The sequence below is a fragment of the Cyprinodon variegatus genome, unplaced genomic scaffold (genome assembly GCF_000732505.1).
Source record: "Cyprinodon variegatus isolate N-32 unplaced genomic scaffold, C_variegatus-1.0 Scaffold71, whole genome shotgun sequence".
Taxonomy (NCBI): Eukaryota; Metazoa; Chordata; class Actinopteri; order Cyprinodontiformes; family Cyprinodontidae; genus Cyprinodon; species Cyprinodon variegatus.
In genome coordinates this window covers 1,035,340-1,054,090 of record NW_015150524.1, presented here as the reverse complement: position 1 = coordinate 1,054,090, position 18,751 = coordinate 1,035,340, and the positions used below count along the sequence as shown (strand labels likewise).

The 18,751-nt window shown below is 39.8% G+C and overlaps 2 protein-coding genes across 2 annotated transcripts; one reads left to right on the top strand and one right to left on the bottom strand.

The window, feature by feature from the left end:
* Window positions 1-1,471: 1,471 nt before the first annotated feature.
* On the top strand, window positions 1,472-4,828 carry gpr3 (G protein-coupled receptor 3). Its single transcript, XM_015372289.1, has 2 exons — window positions 1,472-1,670; window positions 3,275-4,828. Exon 2 carries the CDS (start codon window positions 3,304-3,306, stop codon window positions 4,294-4,296), a length of 993 nt encoding a protein of 330 aa, XP_015227775.1. The 5' UTR covers window positions 1,472-1,670; window positions 3,275-3,303; the 3' UTR covers window positions 4,297-4,828.
* A 2,369-nt stretch (window positions 4,829-7,197) lies between these two features.
* Window positions 7,198-16,923, bottom strand: wasf2 (WAS protein family member 2). Its single transcript, XM_015372413.1, has 9 exons — window positions 16,770-16,923; window positions 13,915-14,078; window positions 13,693-13,827; window positions 13,402-13,555; window positions 13,121-13,238; window positions 12,907-13,025; window positions 9,654-9,803; window positions 8,941-9,410; window positions 7,198-8,425 (listed from the first exon to the last, which is right to left on the bottom strand). The coding sequence occupies exons 2-9, from the start codon at window positions 14,045-14,047 to the stop codon at window positions 8,268-8,270; spliced, it is 1,437 nt and encodes a 478-aa protein (XP_015227899.1). The 5' UTR covers window positions 14,048-14,078; window positions 16,770-16,923; the 3' UTR covers window positions 7,198-8,267.
* Between the last annotated feature and the right edge of the window lie 1,828 nt (window positions 16,924-18,751).

The following is an 18,751-nucleotide window of genomic DNA, read 5'->3' as shown; positions in this document are numbered from 1 at the left end:
AAAAATGCTTTAATTTTGCAGAAAGTTGGAGAAGCTTGCTGACACAGGTGACATTTTCTAAGCGCTTGTACCCCAGAGAGTGTGTGGCGTAGGTGGTTTTTATACACGGGAAGCTTGACCATATAAGGCTCGAACAGAACGAGATTCCCCCAGTTTGCTCATGGCTCAGCGTCCTTCTACAGACACCTCCTGCATCACCCACGCTCACTATCAGACAGGGGGAAGCCACGTCTTTTCTCTGTTAACTCATGAACAAATACATTAGAAAGCAACAGACTAAATGTAGGTTAACAGAAAGGGTTGTTATATTTTGGGGTATTTTTTTTTTCTTTTTGCTGTTTTTTTATGTTTAAAGAGGCACGATATAGAAGTATGATTAGATATAAATCAATTAATGGAATTAAAAAAATAAATTGTTTTACCTTATTTATTTTAAACGTATTTACCTTTATCTGTTTAAATGTATAATAACAAAGAATGAGAATACTGCTTATGGTATATTACATTTTAAATGCGTTTGGGATTCATCTCTCATTGAAAGAAAATAAAGGTTGTATTAAAGTAATCTTAAAACTACCTGTTTTCCCACCCATGTTTCGTTATGTAACCCTAAAATCTGTGATGTCTGGCGCGTGGGAATAACCCACTACCAGGACAACTCCTATAAGTCATTTGATATCGGTGTGAAATAAATGTCTAAATTCTTGAATAATGTCCAGTTGCTTTCAAGTATTGATCACAAACATCGCTTTTACGAGATTGCTTTTGTAGTTGTCTTGTTTGATTTCATAATAGAAGAAGTTGTTCTATCAAGTCCTATAAAAACGATGTTCTGTTTCCATTCCTGTGTATGAAGTTTGAATGGAATATTTCTTATATGATCTGATTGTAATATTATAGTCAAATTAGCTAATAATTAATAAAAAAAAAAATCTTCAAAATTAGGGCTAAATAGAATATTCCCAATTAATTACACATATTTGAGTTTTTAAGTTAAAAATGCCAATGTAGATGGGTGTGTTTGATTTAAAGCCCCAACAGGCTTTGGTTTCACGCAGATTCGCGTCGCCCCGCAGGACATCTATCTCCCCATGAGTCATCCCCTGATGCATTTCAGCACCACGGACAGCTCCAGCATTCACTCCCCCAAACAGCTGAAGATCTTTATTGCTCTAAACAAAGCGAGACCCCGATCAATCTCTGGTTAATGCTGGAGTAAAGAGGGGGGTCTGTTGATGGTCATCATTTACCATAAATGAGAGCAACATGGAGCCGCAGTGGGAGGGGTAAAAGGGATGCCGCATTTTTCTGAATGAAATTACTCCACACGCACCGCCTCCTCCCTTTCCTCCTTCATCGTTCTCGCCGCATCCCAAATGCGTGTCCCTGATTGGTCGAGCCTCCCAGTCACTGACGTCAGTCGAGCTCTCTTGTGGACGAGTACCGCGGAGAAGCATCCATTCTTCCTACAGTAAGCGCTCCGGAGACACTGAATAGGATAAGAGGGGGATGCGGACCGAGCCGGGAGAAATACAGATGCTCGGGGACTGAAGTTTTTACTCTAAAACCAGCGCAGCAGAATCGTCTCATCCTTTGTCGTTTCCCTCCTGAATCTGCTCAGAGAAGAATACGGATTATATTCAACTATTGCAAACCACTTTTCGTGAAAGGTAAGAAGCATATGTTTGTGCATACATTCATAGGCTTTTTGAATGTGCTGCATAGACCCTACATGCATCGAGTGTTATACAACAGGGTCTCCGAACAAGGAGGTGGGAAATACCTCCTCCTTGCTGTGAGATTGTAGAGCAGGGAGGAGGAAAGACTCCTGTTTGCCGCAGATCCACCTTAAAATAGAAATTGGCTGAATAACAAGAAATAATCGCAAATGATATCTTTTATGATTGTTCATCTTCATTAAAAAAGGCACTCATGTTCTGCAAGAGATAAAATCATATCAAACCCGAAAGGCGCTTCCCAGTTAAATGCATAAATAATTGATCAGTTGCATTAAACAGGCCTATTAGATGAATCAGTTTTCACCACTTACCCACATACTTTGATGTCACTGATAATGTTAACAAGGAAAATCAAATGTGCAAAAATCTGATCCCAATTATAGACATACACCTCTTTTTTTTTTTTTTTTTACATTTCGTCACGTTGCCCTACACACATCAAATATTCTATTAGTATTTTATGTAATAGACCAGCGCAAAGCATTACATAATTTTGAAGCTGAAGGAAAATTATATATTTTTTCCACATCTCCCACTGAAAATTAATAGAATGCATTTGGTGTGTTTGCTAATAGTTCTTTGTAAAAAAAAAATGACTTTGTCAGATTAGGTGGAGAGTGCATGTGAATACATGTTTAACTTTAGCCATAAATTTCCATTTGCATTTAAGCCACATCGAAACCTGAAAATAATGTGATCTAAATAATTAAATCATAGCTCTGGTTGTATGTTTAGGGTTAACGTCCAGGTGGAAGGTGAAACTTACAACCCCAACTCTTTTGAAACCTTTAACCGGTTTTCTTACTGGACTATCAACATGCTGATTTACAACATAATGCTGTCTCTACCATGTTTCATTGGGGGATGGTATGTTGGTTATATTTTACATAGATTTCCTCCACACAGGATTTGCATATAAAGCAATAAAATGTTTAGCAATTGCTGTGTTTTATTCTGTTAATTCAAGGGGATATTTGGGACAGTTATTGCTGTCTCTTATTAAATCATCATACCTGAGCCGTGGATCATTATAACTACTTCAAAGTTACTATGGTCCCATTTTGGCAGCTTCTCTATTGAATGAACTGTAAGTTTAGGGTGATGGCTGTCTGAGATTAGGTTACACACAGATGTGCTCTACTAATTAATTTAGTTTTAAAGGTAAATGTTTTCTCTAGGTTTTATTTAACCAAACTGGACTAAAATTTGCTGTGTACAAATTAATTCCACACTTTTCACATATACAAGTATAAAAGGGGAAAAAATGATAATAAAAAACAAATAAACTACATAGTTTTCAGTTATGCACTGCATTGTGTTGGTCTGTTGCACACATTTAAATGAAACAGTTTGATGAAATGAGACAAATGTAAAGTAAATCAAGGGGTTTGAATACTTTTGGAAGGCACTGTGAGAAATTGACTTTGGATATCAGTTTATCTAAGATTGGAAGCAGTTTCTCTGGATTTGCAGCTCCAGAGAGATGCAGTAATGAGTCAATGAAGCTAATCCCTTTTATATATTTTCTCTTTTAGGTTTTACTGGTGCTTCTGTTGATCCAGACATGATCCTTAACGCCTCAGAACTGCCATGGGAAGAGTCCTCAGGTCTGGAACCTTTCTTCCCACTGGACCCACAGGAAAGCTTCTCTTCACCTGAAGTCCAACATCTCACCATCTGGGGCGTGGCGCTCTGTGTTTCAGGAACTCTCATTGCCACTGAGAACGCCATTGTGGTAACGACTATCTTGGCCACCCCATCCCTCCGCGCCCCCGTCTTCCTGCTGCTTGCCAGCCTCGGCCTGGCCGATCTCCTGGCAGGTGTGGCGCTTATTCTACACTTCCTCTTCCGGTTCTGCGTAGAGCCCAGCAACTGGTCCGAACTGCTGACCTCAGGGTTGTTGGTGACATCTCTGACCGCCTCCCTTTGCAGCCTCATGGGTGTTGCCCTGGACAGATACCTGTCTTTGAGCCAAGCCCTCACCTACGGCTCCAGCCAATCCCGCCGCAGAGCTGCCATCCTCCTCCTGCTGGTCTGGTTGGGAGCTTTTGCCATTGGTGCAGGACCTGCCATGGGATGGCACTGCCTTGAGGAGCCAAACTCCTGCTCTGTAGCACGACCTCTCACCAGAACCTATCTATCGCTACTATGTGGGGGCTTTCTAATGGTTGTAATTGTAACCCTGCAGCTGTATGCAGGGATATGCCGAGTTGCAAGGCGGCATGCCCATGCCATTGCAACCCAAAGGCACTTCCTACCCACCAACCAGCCGTATCCAAGCAGACACAGCAGTGGAAAGGGGTTTTCTCGCCTGTTCCTGGTCCTGAGTGTGTTCGTGGCTTGCTGGATGCCGTTTTCCCTCTGGGGGCTGCTTGGAGATGCGTCCAGCCCCCCTCTGTACACATATGCCACCTTGGTGCCAGCTGCAGGTAGCTCCCTGCTCAACCCCATCCTCTACAGCCTGAGAAACAAAGACATTCGTAAGGTGCTGCTCCACGCCTGCTGCCCATACAGATCCTCGCACAGCACCCACTCCCACTACCCTGTCGATGTGTAAGATCAGTCATAGCAGCACTCAATCTATGCCAGACATATCATTGTGTATGTGCCAAGACACTCAGAATCTGCACTCAGCGTCATTGACGTCCAAAGAGTTAAAAAACTCTTCTTTCCCCCAATGAGAAAAACCACTCCCACACACCCAAGCAGCATTTTTCCAAGCTGAAGTCCTCCAAATCAGAATGTACTGAACTGTCTTGACTTTTGGCAGCCAGCTTGGGACTAAATGTACTGTCCGGTGTATACTTTGTGCCTCAGACGACTGTAGCTCTGCTAGATCTGCAGAATAAAACAATCACAGGAACGCTACATGTTGGATTGAATGACTGTGAGCACTTTAAAAGGAGAGGAAGCTCTGGGTTTTTTATTTAACACCTGTCAGTGTGAAAACGTGTGACTCAAAGCCCAGTTCTAATTACTTGAAATGTGTGAGAAATAAGCGGGAATATATTTTGCACATGCTGATAAAAAAGCACTTTGAGATGTACTGACCATATGTTTTGTTTTTGTTTTTTTGTTGCACAACCTTTTAGAGATGAATGAATATTTTATACTGATGAATAATAAATGAATCTTTTTTTCTACTATATGATGTCAGCACCGTTCTTTTAAAACTGCAAGAAGTGGGTTTTAATGTGTTTGTGTCTTTTTCCCTCTTTATCAAACTCAATTTAGGAAAAACTGATGCTCTAGCTTAAGGGATTTATTTTTTTGCAGATTTGCAACTTTATGTTCTCCCTTAATATAATTCATCCCTTTATAAACAAATCATCCCTGGTTTAAGGGTGACAGGATTATGTAAGCTAGGTTTTTCGCACTTTCTACTTATTTTTCTGATTTTTAAACACCCCCACACATCCACTTCCCGGCAGTCAAGAGGTGCCCTCTGCAGATAAACATTGAGTCATGGATAAAGCCCATGGATTGTTTTGACAGGTTTATGCTTCTTTGTACCTTTTTTTTTGTAAAGACATACAATACTATGCATATAGCTGCTAAATTTTGTTTTCTTATTTATATTTATTAACGTAATTTTCACACTTCAGTGTATTTTATGTAATAAACCATAGCAAAGCATAGCATTTACTGTAAAATTGAAGGAATAAGCTATATTGGATGAAAAACATCAAAATGTGCACTGTATTGCCACAATCCATGTAGAGAACACAGCAAACACGAGGATGAAGGAATTTTTGTCACAAAAGAAAATTAAATGCCTTTATGCCAAATGCTATGTATTGCAATAAAACTAACACTGCCCTATTCAGAACACAAGATTCCCAAGACGAAAGATGGTGGTAGCAGTGCAGTGGCTTTGGGAATGCTTTTCTTCAGCAAGTTCATAGAACTGGTCAGAGCTGATGGGGAAATGTCAGAACCTAAACACAATGCTGGACGAAGTACTCAACCATAGTACTTGTGTTAAAGTATTGATACTCAGTCAAAACTTAGCTACAAGTAAATGTTACGCGGTCATACATCCACTCAAGTTAAAGTATTGAGGACTTAGATTTATTTTGTCATTTTGTATACACGAGTGTATACAAAAGGAAATTTTGTTTAAAACAGCTCTAGACAATTTCGTTTTTTAAAATTGTCTAGAAACTGAAGTACTTCCTATTGAAAACACTTAGCTATTCAGAAGTACATGCAGTTAAAATTACCTACTGTAAGTATTGAAAAATTCAAATATAAGTTTCTAATATCAATGCATTGCTGTATAATTTTCAGAGTAATTTTACTGATCCTTGTTACTTTCAGAAATCACCTGATGTTTTAACCTGCAGAACCACACTGCTAAAAATTCTACACCGGTTAAGTGCCTAAATAAGTGCCCCTCCCACATATTGCTCAAGATGTATATATATATATAAATAAAAGTCCTTAAATACAGTAATCAAGTAAATGTACTTTGTTACTTCCCACCATTGCCTAAATATAAATCTGGAATTAAGCCAAAGCCTGCAAAAGTTATGGTGGTGGTTGAGGCTTCCTGTAGAGATATGAACTATATCCAGTGAAACCTATAAATTAAAACACACAATGCATTAGAATGACCCAGGAGAGCCCACCTGCCCCCACCCTCCCTCACGACCTTCTACAGAAGCACCATAGAGAGCGTTCTGACCAGCTGTTTCACTGGGGGCTGCAGCCCATCACATCATCAATGACCCCTCACACCATGTACAGTTCTCCATGCTGCCCTGTTGAATGACAGTTTGCAGCATCCGATGCAGGTCCAGAAGATTCCAAAACTATTTCTTCCCCGCTGCCATCAGACAGATGAACTGTTAAAAAAACCCTAAATCATGTCAGACTCTGCATCACACTGATAACACCAAACCTAAACACTGCATAATTGCACCATATATTTGATGCTTTGAACTTCCATATCAATGTGTTTTTTGTATCACATTTGTTTTTTCTCCAGCACTGTTTATATTCTACAAGTGGCTCAAAACCATGCCTCTGCTGAGCCAAATGAAGGGATTAAGCCTTTAGATTCAAGTGTGTTAGAGAAGAGAGGCATCTAAAAAAAGATTTTTTATTAACAATTTTAGATAGTTGACTTCACTGCATATGAAGACGGCAGTAAAAGCAAACTTTAAGCACATATATAAATGCAACTAAAAAATAATATGAAACATATGGACAGGTGTAAATCCTTACAAATCCAAATCATATCTTTGACATGACTTGAAATCTTGAGGCTTTCATTAGATAGTAATGGCTAAAAGCTAGTCTTTAATTTAGCAGATAGGCCTGAAATAGAGGAACACCTGGAACTGCAGTGCAGATTTTACAGGAATGAACTCAGAAGGGCTGACAACAAATGCACGCCACACTTTTCAGATTTTTATTAGCAAAAAATTGTTTTGCAAAGCATGATCCTTCCCTCCCCCCCATTTCCACATCACACTTATGCAACCTTTGTGTTGGTCCATCACAAAACTTCTATAAAACATTGCTGTTTGACAAAATGGGAAAATGTTCAAGGCTGGAACACCAACAGTCTCAGAAATTTAAACCAATTCAATGCAAATTTATTGAAATAAATCATCTGGAAACTTAAAGAGAAGCATAACTTTGGCTAAACAGGCTGTGCAGCATAAACTGAAGCACTTTACATAAAAGGCACTTTAAATTTAATTAATCGGTTAAAGCCGCTATTAAATAGAAGACCTGCCAAATGAAGGCACAGGTATTAAATGTCAGGAAAAGGCACTAGCGGAGGCAAAAGGCTGCCTGATTTGTCACACATTGAAGAAACCCCCCAAAAGAATAATAAAGACATATTCTCAGGAAAACTTAATACAGCTAATACAACACAAATACCTTATATTCATATCCATGTGTTCAGTATGGCATTATCTTGTAACCATTTTGTTTGAAAGTTTGTTAATTTATTAGTTTAAAAGCAACAAGTCATCCGTTTCCAACATCACCACAGGAAAAAAAGGGTCTAATACAAAAAGGTGAGGTGAAAAAGTTTGTCAAAAATACACCTTAAAGCAAACAATCAGACTTCATAATGGAATGGGGAAAAAAAATCACATCTATAACATATTATAGCTTTAAAGCTAATATTCTGTGTCTCTTTGGAGGGCTCGCAGCAATGAGGAACTGAGCATGTGCATTGTTGTGCAAACTTACACTACTTGTTTTGTCGTACAGGGAATAAAATCAGGAATAGATTTCTTGCAGGGAGATGTGTTTCTAACCTCACAATACTGTTCATTCAACCGTTTACAGGCCGGAGGGACAAAAATAACCACAGTCACACACTTTGAATCATTAGACCTTCTCACCTGACTTTGAATTAGTCGGAATAAACCAGTAAAGGAATGTGATATTAAGTACATGCTACCTTAGAAAAAAACAACCTCATACTGGAAAGGATGGAATACAAAAAGAAACGAACAGATGTTGATCAAGGCTAATAAGGTAAGGTGGTGTTAGTTAAGGCGATCATTCAGACCACTCGTCGTCGTCGAACTCCGAGGAGTCGTCCTCGCTGTCGCTGCACTCCACAGCGATACGGCGCGACAGGATGGCAGCCACATCGTTCCCAAAGTGATCCCTTTTCTCCTGTTCCCGCTGAGCCTCCACCTTACGCAGGTTGAAACCTAGAAAATTAAAAGCAGGACGACTTTTAGCATCCCTGCAATTGGCTACAAGCAGCATACTGTAATCAGTCACTGATGTATCTTGGAAAGAAGAAAAATTATTCATTACAATCAGATCATTTGGCTTTCCTTATTTGATGGAATGGTTACCGTTTTTCTGCTGTTTATGAAAATAAGTGGAATAAAAAATGTTTTCATATGTGATTAACTTAATAGATCTTTTGAAAAAAGATTAACTGCAGTTACAGATTTAAAGTCATTGTAAAATAGTAAAGCTTAGCTTCTTCATTTGAAGAATTATTTCAGACATTTCCTAGATCATATATTGGAATCAAGTACTGATATTTTCTCAACTGCCTGGTTTAATAAATTTCAAAATAAAAGTTCATAATATTTTAACATTACAGTTTAAATGATTTCATAGACTGTCGGTTGCATTTAAATAGAACAGTCTTCTCTGAGTCTGTATCTGCTGGATGTTCAAAATCCTCTATTTGCTGTTGAATACATCTTACCTTGTCGGATGGCGCACAACAGGTCACTGCGAGCATCGCCGGCGGGGGCAGGCTGAGGTTTAGGTGCAGAGCTAGGGGCCAAGCCACCAGAGGGAGAAGGACCAGCGCTATAGTTAGATGTTGGAGGAGGCGGCCCAGGGGGTGGGGGAGGAGGCGGAGGGGGTGGTGGTCCTCCACCTGCACATGGAGGAGGTGGAGGAGGAGCCACAGCGGCCATATCGGGAGGTGGAGGCGGGGCTGGTGGGGATGGAAAGGAGGGCGGTGGTGGGGAAGGAGGTGCATCGAAGCCAGACGGAGGAGGCGGTGGAGCAAAGTCGGAAGGTGGGGGTGGCGGGGGCGCGGGCGGCGGGGAAAGGTTCGGGCGGGAGTTTGGCAGGGGAGATACGTCAGGAGGAGCTGGTGGAGGGTGGCTTGGACTCAGCAGGCTGTTCCTCTGCTGACCTGGGCCCCCATGCTGCCCATCATTAAACCTGCAGAGAAGAATTGGATGTTAGAAGCAAATTCAGACATCAATAGACCATAATGTCGACTTCACTTCCTCAAATTAACATTTTATATCTGTGCAGACGCTATCACACAAGCCTGTGTCTGAGTGAACTAAAGGCTGAGATCATTTACTCTGTGCACCCAACACGTTCCTGGCTTCAGCTGCCAGGGGCTGCACTGTGCTGGCAACATGTGTGGGCTGTGTGTATGATGCTAGGAGTACTTACGGCATGTCTACGGGTGGAGGAGGCAGGATGTCATCAGGTGGAGGCGGAGGAGAGCCCGGATCGTAAGCGTAGGAGCCCGTGCTTTGCTCAAGGTAATCAGAGTTTTCCTCCCTGGATCCAATGCTGCCATTTAATCCATCAGAGGCATTCCTGAGCGCAAACAAAGACATCAGCGTCAAATCAAGGGCAGAACAGAACTCATTTGCAGCTGCTGCTAATCAATGCAGCATTTGTGGATAAAAGATGTTTGTCAACTGAAAAAAAAAGAAGTTAAAAATTAAAAGGGCTGCAGTGTTTCATAAAAGCCTGGCAGAAAACAGACAAAACTGAAAACAGATAAACGGAGAGCAGAGATGGCTTCATTTATTTTTCACCTCCAACAGCGTGTTGCACCATAAAAACAAATATCTTGCTTAACAAGATTCTTTATACTACCTGCTGTTACAATTATCTTCATTTACTTCCCCCAAATGAGAAAAATTGTATATTTTAACTAAAAACAAATCAATGGTGTGATGAAAGTCAAATTTTTTTGTTCTTTTGAAAAGGATAATTTTTTTTCAAACTGATTTCATAATTTATTATATATTACTTCTCTACATGGGACGATATTGAAGATATGACGAAGATATACATAATGTAGTTAGTGTATAGCTTGTATAATTGTGTAAATCTGCTGTTGCCTTGAAGTAACTAAACACAATATATCTAGAAGTCCAGCAACATACAGAAGAGCATCTAAGGTAAAAATGTCAAAACTGGGTTCAATGTGGAAATATTTACAGCTTTTTTTCTCCACTCCCTCCAGAACTGCCTTAACTCTGTTGGGATGAGGTTCATGGGAGCTTCACAGGTGGCCAATGGCCTCCTCTACTCCTCCCAGATGACATCAGAAGCACTTCTCCACCTTCTGTTTGAGGACGGCCCACAGATGCTCAATAGGGTTATAGTCCAGAGACGTGCTAGTAGTTTGTTTGTTCGGTCGTTTTCTTTTAGGAATACTGCTCTGTTTCTAAAGGAAGATGATATAGCTGGCAGCACTAACTCGACCCCCAAACCATGACACTACCACCACCATGCTAGACTGTACTTAGCCGGTGCTACAAAAGGTCATTTTTAATGGCCTTCTACAGCACTAACAGGCTGGTCCTTTCCTTCCTTTAACCTCTGCAGCATTAATATGTCCATCAGAGAAGTGGACTCACTTCTCTGACCAAACATACACCCTGTCTTGATAAACTGCTGTATGGTCTTATCCATCATGCTGCAACTCAGTTGGCTAACTTTTATTTCAAGCAGCTTAAACACCAATGGCTGGATGACGAGTTGTTTTAATCAAACAGGAAGTTTACACCCATACAAGAGCTGCACAGTGACTAATTTATATTGAATCAAAGAGTTATATCTTCAGTATTGTCTCATAATAAGTTCTTCACTAAATGTAGGTGGTGTGCGTACTTTTGGTAGCTACCGTACGTTCAACAATATTTCTATCCTATGAAAAACATAAGCAATCAAAACAAAAAAACCAAGTGGCAGAAACATGTTTCTGTTTTGTTTTTGTTTACTGTAGCGTTTTTGTGACAGTCAGCGCTACACCCACCCCCCTGAGAACATTCCCAGACAGCACGTACCGCCCCATCACTGTGTACAGATACAGTGATAAGGAGGTGGGGGTATAACATGAGCTGCTGAACTCTTGCTGTGTAAACTAGACAGAAGCAATCGATTCCATTGAGCCCTTTTTCCACTTCTAAGTGAGCTCTACTTTGTTGTATTCCTGCCCTCATCCACTTAAGCCTCCACAAAAACAAACAGACTTCGACATATATTCCTTCTCTGTCTTGATGAGACCAGTGACTGAGTAAATTACAAATGCTGTTAACTTTAAGTAATTTCTTTGCACCTCTGAGTATTTATTTATTTATTTATCAGTCAAGTTAACCTCAGCTTCTCTTCCAGGAATGGCTTGGATTTGGCTCCATTCATCTTCCTGTCAACTTTGAACAGCTTTCCTGTCCAGCTGAGGAATTCCAACAGCATGATGCCGTCATCAACAGGTCACTGATTATAAAATAGGAAGTATTCCCTCCGGAGAGGGATTTGCAGGGAAAGCACTAAAAATATCTATAAAGGACAATGGAAATACTACAGATGGTCGTAGATAGAAGGTCTAAGACCTTAAAACTCTGCGAATCAGCTTAACATGAGACTCTGGTGTTTCTGAGCAGTAAAACTAAAGTAGGTCCTCTTTCTAAATTTGGTCTGGCAGCCAAAGGCCAAATAATTTAGCGATTAAAACTGAGCCTAAATAACAAATGATCAAAACTACAAAGTTTATTGGCGAAGAGACAAAAGGACCAGTAACATCTTTCGTAGCTTATCCCTTCTTTTGTAGTAAAGGCCTTATTGGCCAATAACAAAACGGGTAACGTTGTGATACATATTACTGCATATTTCTACTGTACACAGTAAATATAGAAGAAACAGGTCCTAAAAATGTTTACAGCTTTTCTTTAAGACCCAGATTGCTAACGATGTCAATCAGAAACTATCAATAAATATGAAGCGAAACTTCTAAAAATACAGAAATTGTAAACAAAAAATGCCAAGTATTCAGCTGAATCTATAATACATAATTCCAGCTGTCCTGCTACAAAGGAAAATAAAAATGTTTCCATTATTTTTATTTGAACTGCTGCTGACTCTCCCCCTGCTTGTTGGTCTAACTAAGGTAGTTAAGGTGATAGAAATAAATAAATACTGTTGATCATATGTATTTTACCTCTTAAAAAGAACCCCATCTTTTGTCCAAACCATCTGAAAACACTAAATGAGGATTAAGATTTTTTGTATGTCAACTTTGGTTGCTGCAAAACATGTCTTCCCGCCTCTGTCAGTGAGCCCCAGGGCAGCTGTGGCTACAATGTAGCTTGCCACCATCAGTGTGTGAGTGTGTGCGTGAATGGGTGAATGAATGTAGTGTAAAGCGCTTTGGTCAAGTCTTCCAACTTGAATAAAGGCGCTATATAAGTACATGCCATTTACCATTTACCATTTCTAAACACTCCTCTTTAACAGCGTAGACTATAAACAGGATTTCGGTTTAAATTTAGTTCTAGAAATGGCATTAAACTCCCTGAAAAAGGAAATGAAATTTGTAATCAGCCAAAAGTTTGTGACTGAAACCTCTTACTACGCTTAAGCTTTCCGAGTATGTGGATGCACCGAGTCCTCCTTTCCGTTTACTCACGCCTCGTTCTTTGGTACGACAAACTCCTTTCCCATCTTAAGCCGCTCCCATTCGTCCTTCCTGGTCTTGATCTTCCGGGGATGAAGCGTCCTTGGGTTCACATTGTCTTTCTTCTCCCTCTGCACAGAAAGTAGATATTTAAAAAAGAAGAATGCCGACGTTACTTGGACTTTATGTATCATGTTTTTCAGGGGACGATGTTAGCGTGTCTTACTCTGTGCTTGCGTTTCTCCTTCATGATGTCTTTGGTGTCCTGCAGCATCTTCTCCTTCCACAGGTCAAAGAAGTAGGATGGATCGGTGTAAAACTTTAGAGCCTCTTTACCGTCCTCCCTACAAAACAATATTTACTGGCATTACGAGTTGAAGCCACACTTTAACGTGTCTTATAGGAGAGATTAATCTGGCTTAATGGTAAAAATACAAAATAAGCATCCGACTTTTCAGCAGATCTCTGCATTATTTAACCAAATGAAAATATTTATCTCCATCCTACCTGTACTTGCTGAGCTGGTTGAGGGGTGGGGGCGGATTACAGGTTGTGTAAGTATCCTGAACGGGCACCGGCAGAGACGGTCTGGTGAACAACTGCTGGTCCTGGGTCAGGCTGCTGCGGAAGGCTTTACGGCTATTGATGGCCTGCAGTGAGACTGGAAGAAACAAAAGGGAACGATGAATAAACAATTTAAATGATTCATTTGGCCTCACAAAAGGAGAGGCTGGAGATGGCTCCTGCAGAAACTAACAGGCTGGAAGATTTCTAACTGTTTTAAGGAGGAGGGCTTACCCTCTTCTTCTTTGGGGTCCAGTTGGGTGACTTTAACCTGCAGGCGATCCACCCTTTCCCCCAGTGTGTTGACTCTGGTAGCAAATGCTCCAGCCTGGACAAACAGCTCCCCGAATACATCCTCTGCATATCTACCTAAAGAAAAGAAAAGAAAAAAACAAACATTTCAATACGCCTGACCACACTCGGCTGAGAAATGCACTGAATACGGCTGCCGCTCACTGAGGCTGCCGAGCTGCCGGATGATGTTGGCCAAGCTGATGTTGGTCACACATTCCAGTTCGCTGCGGATAGTTGAAGGGAGGGTCTGACGGCTGACATGCCGCGGCTCTATATTCCTCGTCACCAAAGGCATGATGGGATGCGGCAGGCAGGGCAGCCCAACCCTGAGATGGCGGAGGAGAGAAAGTTGTTAGCTGACCTTTGGCTGATGTATAAAACATAGTAATTACAAACTTTTACACATCTGATCACTTTACAATCACACACATCATAGACTATTACAAAGCAGCGCATAAGTGTAGGGAAATGAATACATAGAAGTATGGAAGTTCAAAGTCTTTTTTTTCCCAAAATACATTCACAATGTAAAGGTCTGAACTCTTTTACATTTATAGGTTTAAATGTTCTATTATATGCATTGTGTCTGTAATATAAATAAAATCATATTTACTTCCAAACATTTAAATATCTTGAAGTTAAATTTAAAATTAAAACAAAAGAAGAAAAATATATCATGCATTGGAACCGTAAAATGAATATTCAATGCATATTATATTGGGTGCTTTCCCACAAGATAATGGTCCTGTATAATATCATTAGCAAATTGATTATTCATGCCTGTTTGGTAAAACACTTAATGCTGAGATATGAATAATTAAGTCATTTAAAAAGGCATTCAGTTCCTTTATTTATTTATTTTTTAGAAGCAATCTGTCACAAATTAAGAGATTTGTTACTCTTTTATTAGCTTGCAATGTCAAATTATCACATGAGTTTGCGTTGCAGTCCATATTCTTGCAATTTAAACACATGTTTTGGGTAGTTATAATAATTTATAGAACAATTAAATCTCTTGGCAGCCACTAGAACATTTGACAGCTCTAAATAAGTCACAAGCTCATGACTAAGCAAACAGAGCACACATATATAAATAACACAGAACCAGACAAAGCTAAAGCAGAAGCAAAACTGCAGCTTTGCTCAGATCAGCATCCACTATGAAGCAGCTGAGTGACCAAAAAGAAAGGTTCAAATAGAGAAGAGATTGGTAGGGGTTGCTAGTTCCGCATCATTATGTTTGCAGCTGTGTAAATATGTTAACTGATATGGACCAAACCGCTGCACCTAATGCCACTTTAAAGGCACACAGTAACATAGCAGAATATGGCTTTTGAACATGACAGCCCTGAACCCACGGGAAAAGTGATCTAGAAATTAGTTAAAATTTCTTAAATTAACAGAAAACCGAATAGAATAGAAAATCCCTTTATTGTCCCACAATGGGGAAATCCGGGTGTTTACAGCAGCAAAAGATTGTTCATAAACACAAATGCGGACCTTAAAAGGTGTATAAGAATATTTATGTTTGTAAGTTACTTATGTTTAACCATGTGACCTACTCTACTTGTAAGCCTAACTCGTTGTATATACTTTCAACGTTTTGTTCTTTTTTAAGTATACCGTATAGAGCAGCAGACTGAATGTGGGCTTGTATGTATACGACTGTGTAAGTTGCAAAAATTTTAATAAAAATTAAGTGAAAAAAAAAAGTGTATAAGAATAAACACAATACTGAAGAGTTAAAAAAATAAACAAATGAAATACTGTACTTTAAATTGTTTTAACAATGTAAAACAGTGCACCTGGATTAAATAACCAATATACAGCTAGAAACATTTTTACAGTAGTGGATATGTGAAAATAGTAGCAACATCAGAGATCTACAAAAATGACAGCAGCATGTTGTTTAACTGGCGAAGGTAGAAACTGTGCACAATCAGCATGAATGTGACATTTTATTAAGGTTGTTGGGAACAGTGTTTGTTATAGAGTCTTACAGCTGCTGGGAGGAAGGATCTGTGATAACGCTCCATGGTGCATTTAGGGTGCAACTGAAGGAGCTCTCCAGCAAAGGCTTCATGCATGCGGTGGGAGACATTATCCAGAGATGTTATTTTAGTTAATATTATTTTGTTTCCCACCTCCTGCACTGAGTCCGGAGAGCATCCAATCACAGAGCGGACCTTCCTGATTAGCTAATCCAGCCACTAAGTGTATTTAGCCTTAATTTGAGTAGGTAAATCAGATGATTTGCCAATGGAATAAGAATTTTTACTCTTAAAATAATAAAAAAAAAATAATTAGAGATTATGATCTTGAAATAAGACAATGCAATTGGGTTTTCTTATTTTAAATGTAAATTGTCTTTTTCCATTGGCAAAGTGTCTAACTTACCTCCTTAATTTAAGTGCATTTTACAAAACGCACTTATTATAAGAAAAAAAAATAATGATTTTTACAGATTTCAATTTTTTTGCATTGACTTCATTGTGAAAATGTTTCCCTGTTGGCCTCATTTTGGTTGCCTAATTACAAGTTTGACCAGTAAAATATGGGGCTTAACCAGAGGGATGATTCATAGCATAAATATCACACAGGGAGACGTTTGGGTTGAACTTTTTTTCCTTCCATCTTGGTTGTTATGTTACAAAAAAATAAATAAAGCCTCTAGCAGTGAAGGAAAACTAGAAATACATGAGGAACTCAGCGTTAATCACAGTGACTCAGCCCTCACAAACGAATAAATAAATATTTTAGTTGTTTAAAGCTTACATGTCGTATGTACGAAGTAATAATATACGTTCATACATTTACAGAGTGAAAAAAGTTAGGTTTTGGCACTTTTAGGTCAAAACGTTAGCTGAAACAGGCTAAATGTAAGTTGAGTTCTCGGCCTTGTCGGAGCAGGAAGTAAACTTGTAAGCGTCTCTTATCTCGAAGAAACTGTCCAACAAAGGTGTTTTCACAGCCGTCACCTCATAAACAACAGCATCGGATCAGTGTTAATGCCTTACCGTTCAAATTGGCGCCTGTAAACTCTCTGTTCTCTTTGCTGGTAGATGTCTGTGAAGATTTTCTGAAGAAATGTTCAGAGCTACAGTGAAGGCGAGCCGAGCCTGAGCAGCTCATTGAGGTCCCAGAGGTTGGAGACTTCTGATTGGTTGCCGCGTGTGACTTCTCGAACGTGATTGGCTGTTGCCGATGTCTTTCAGTTTAGCGCTCCGAACAGGATGTGGAAATTTCAACGTAAAGAGCGCAACTCCACCCAAGTTAGAGGCAAACATCTGGCCGCAATCTTCGTAAGGGAGGGCGGAGGCGGCCCCGCATTCCAAGCAGCGCTTCATGCGAGCTGGAACGCGTCCGAGGAATGACTGGCACTGGCTGCACTGAGTGAGAGCTTTCTGCAGAGGGAAACACTTAGAAGTTGATGGTGGTAAAGTGCATCTTTCCCCTCAGCGCCGGTAATTCAACCGGGAAGTGCTTAGCCTTTCAACGGAAAGAACTGATCAGAAAATGGAATCAGATGTTAATACAACGCTGTAAAAAACAATGCGTGAGAGTTTATATTAAAATATAATATAATTATCATAGAATACCGGGGGGTAGTTATAAACTCATGGGCGGTTCTAGGCAGGGGCCAACAGGGGCCAGTGCCCCTTTAGATCGTGTCTTGGCCCCTGTTATGCCCCTTGTACTGATGACATAATACTAAAATAAATTCTAATGATGATATGTGCTGCAACAGACATGGTTACTGATAGGTCCTTTGGGTCTATTTCACTTGTTTTTTTCTTTACAAATTCTGTTTTACTAATTATTTAAAAACAACAAGGTGATAGTTTCTATGGTATTGAGATAGGATCCCTGCTAAATGTTTTTTTTCAAAGCAAGTAAATTATAGATGAGTTTATCAGCTTTTCTTGAGTTCTAATTCAGATTTTATAGAAAACAGTAATTTTAACTTAAATTAAGTAAAAAATATGTAAAATTCCTAAATAATGAATGTATATAACACCCTTGTTTATAGATGTTGGGGATCGGCCTGTTTTCCAGTGTAGTCCTGTTTCTCTGACTGTGACTGGCTGGATGTGCTCTCTTCATCCTCTGACATGGGAGTTGGCTCGGAGCTCGTCTGCCTGGCTGTGTGTTTCCTGGACTTTTACAGCTGCTTTTTGTATCTCTGCTTCTGTCTCCTTGAACCCCAGTCAGCCTCGGCAGATGGCCGCTCACACTGAGCCTGGTACTGCTGGAGGTTTCTTCCTCTCCACTGTCGCTACAAGCATGCTTAATAATAATAATAATAATAATAATACATTTTATTTAACAGCGCCTTTCTGGACACTCAAGGTCACGTTACAGAGAATAAAATGAAAATACAAATCAAAACAACGGGATGACAGCTGAAGTCAGGACGATCGAAGCAAAGGCAAGTGCTTTTGCTCTCATTTGAATGTGAGTACATGGCCCAATGTTCCGTAAAAACGTTAAAAATAACTTAAAAACAGGTAGCGGAGAGCAGCGGCTGCAAAAAGCCCCAGCGTCCACTCAGCCGCGCATGCGTAAAGAGTGTGAGGGATTGCATTCGAGTCAATGAGTCGATGCAATCAACTGGTTTTCCTTAGAAAACTTTGAATCAATTTGACTGGATGATTTGCTGAACTGTAAAGTACCTTGAGATGACATGTTGTGAATTGCCGCTATATAAATAAACTTAATTGAATTGAATATATTGACCTAATAAGACATAGAATTTTAATTAAATCTAATTGAATAGTAATTTCACTTCATGCAGCTATATTATAATATATTTGAATCCCTTGCCCTGTTTTTTATTTCATGCTTTTCTGTGCCCCCATTCCGTGCACCCTCCTGCCCCCCTGATACATTTGGTCTTAAACCGCCACTGTATAAACTGGAGTCCAAATTGTACAAGCTGTTAGATATATACCTTTCAAATTGTTGCAAATAAAAAATGAAGTGTGTTTTTAAACATTCC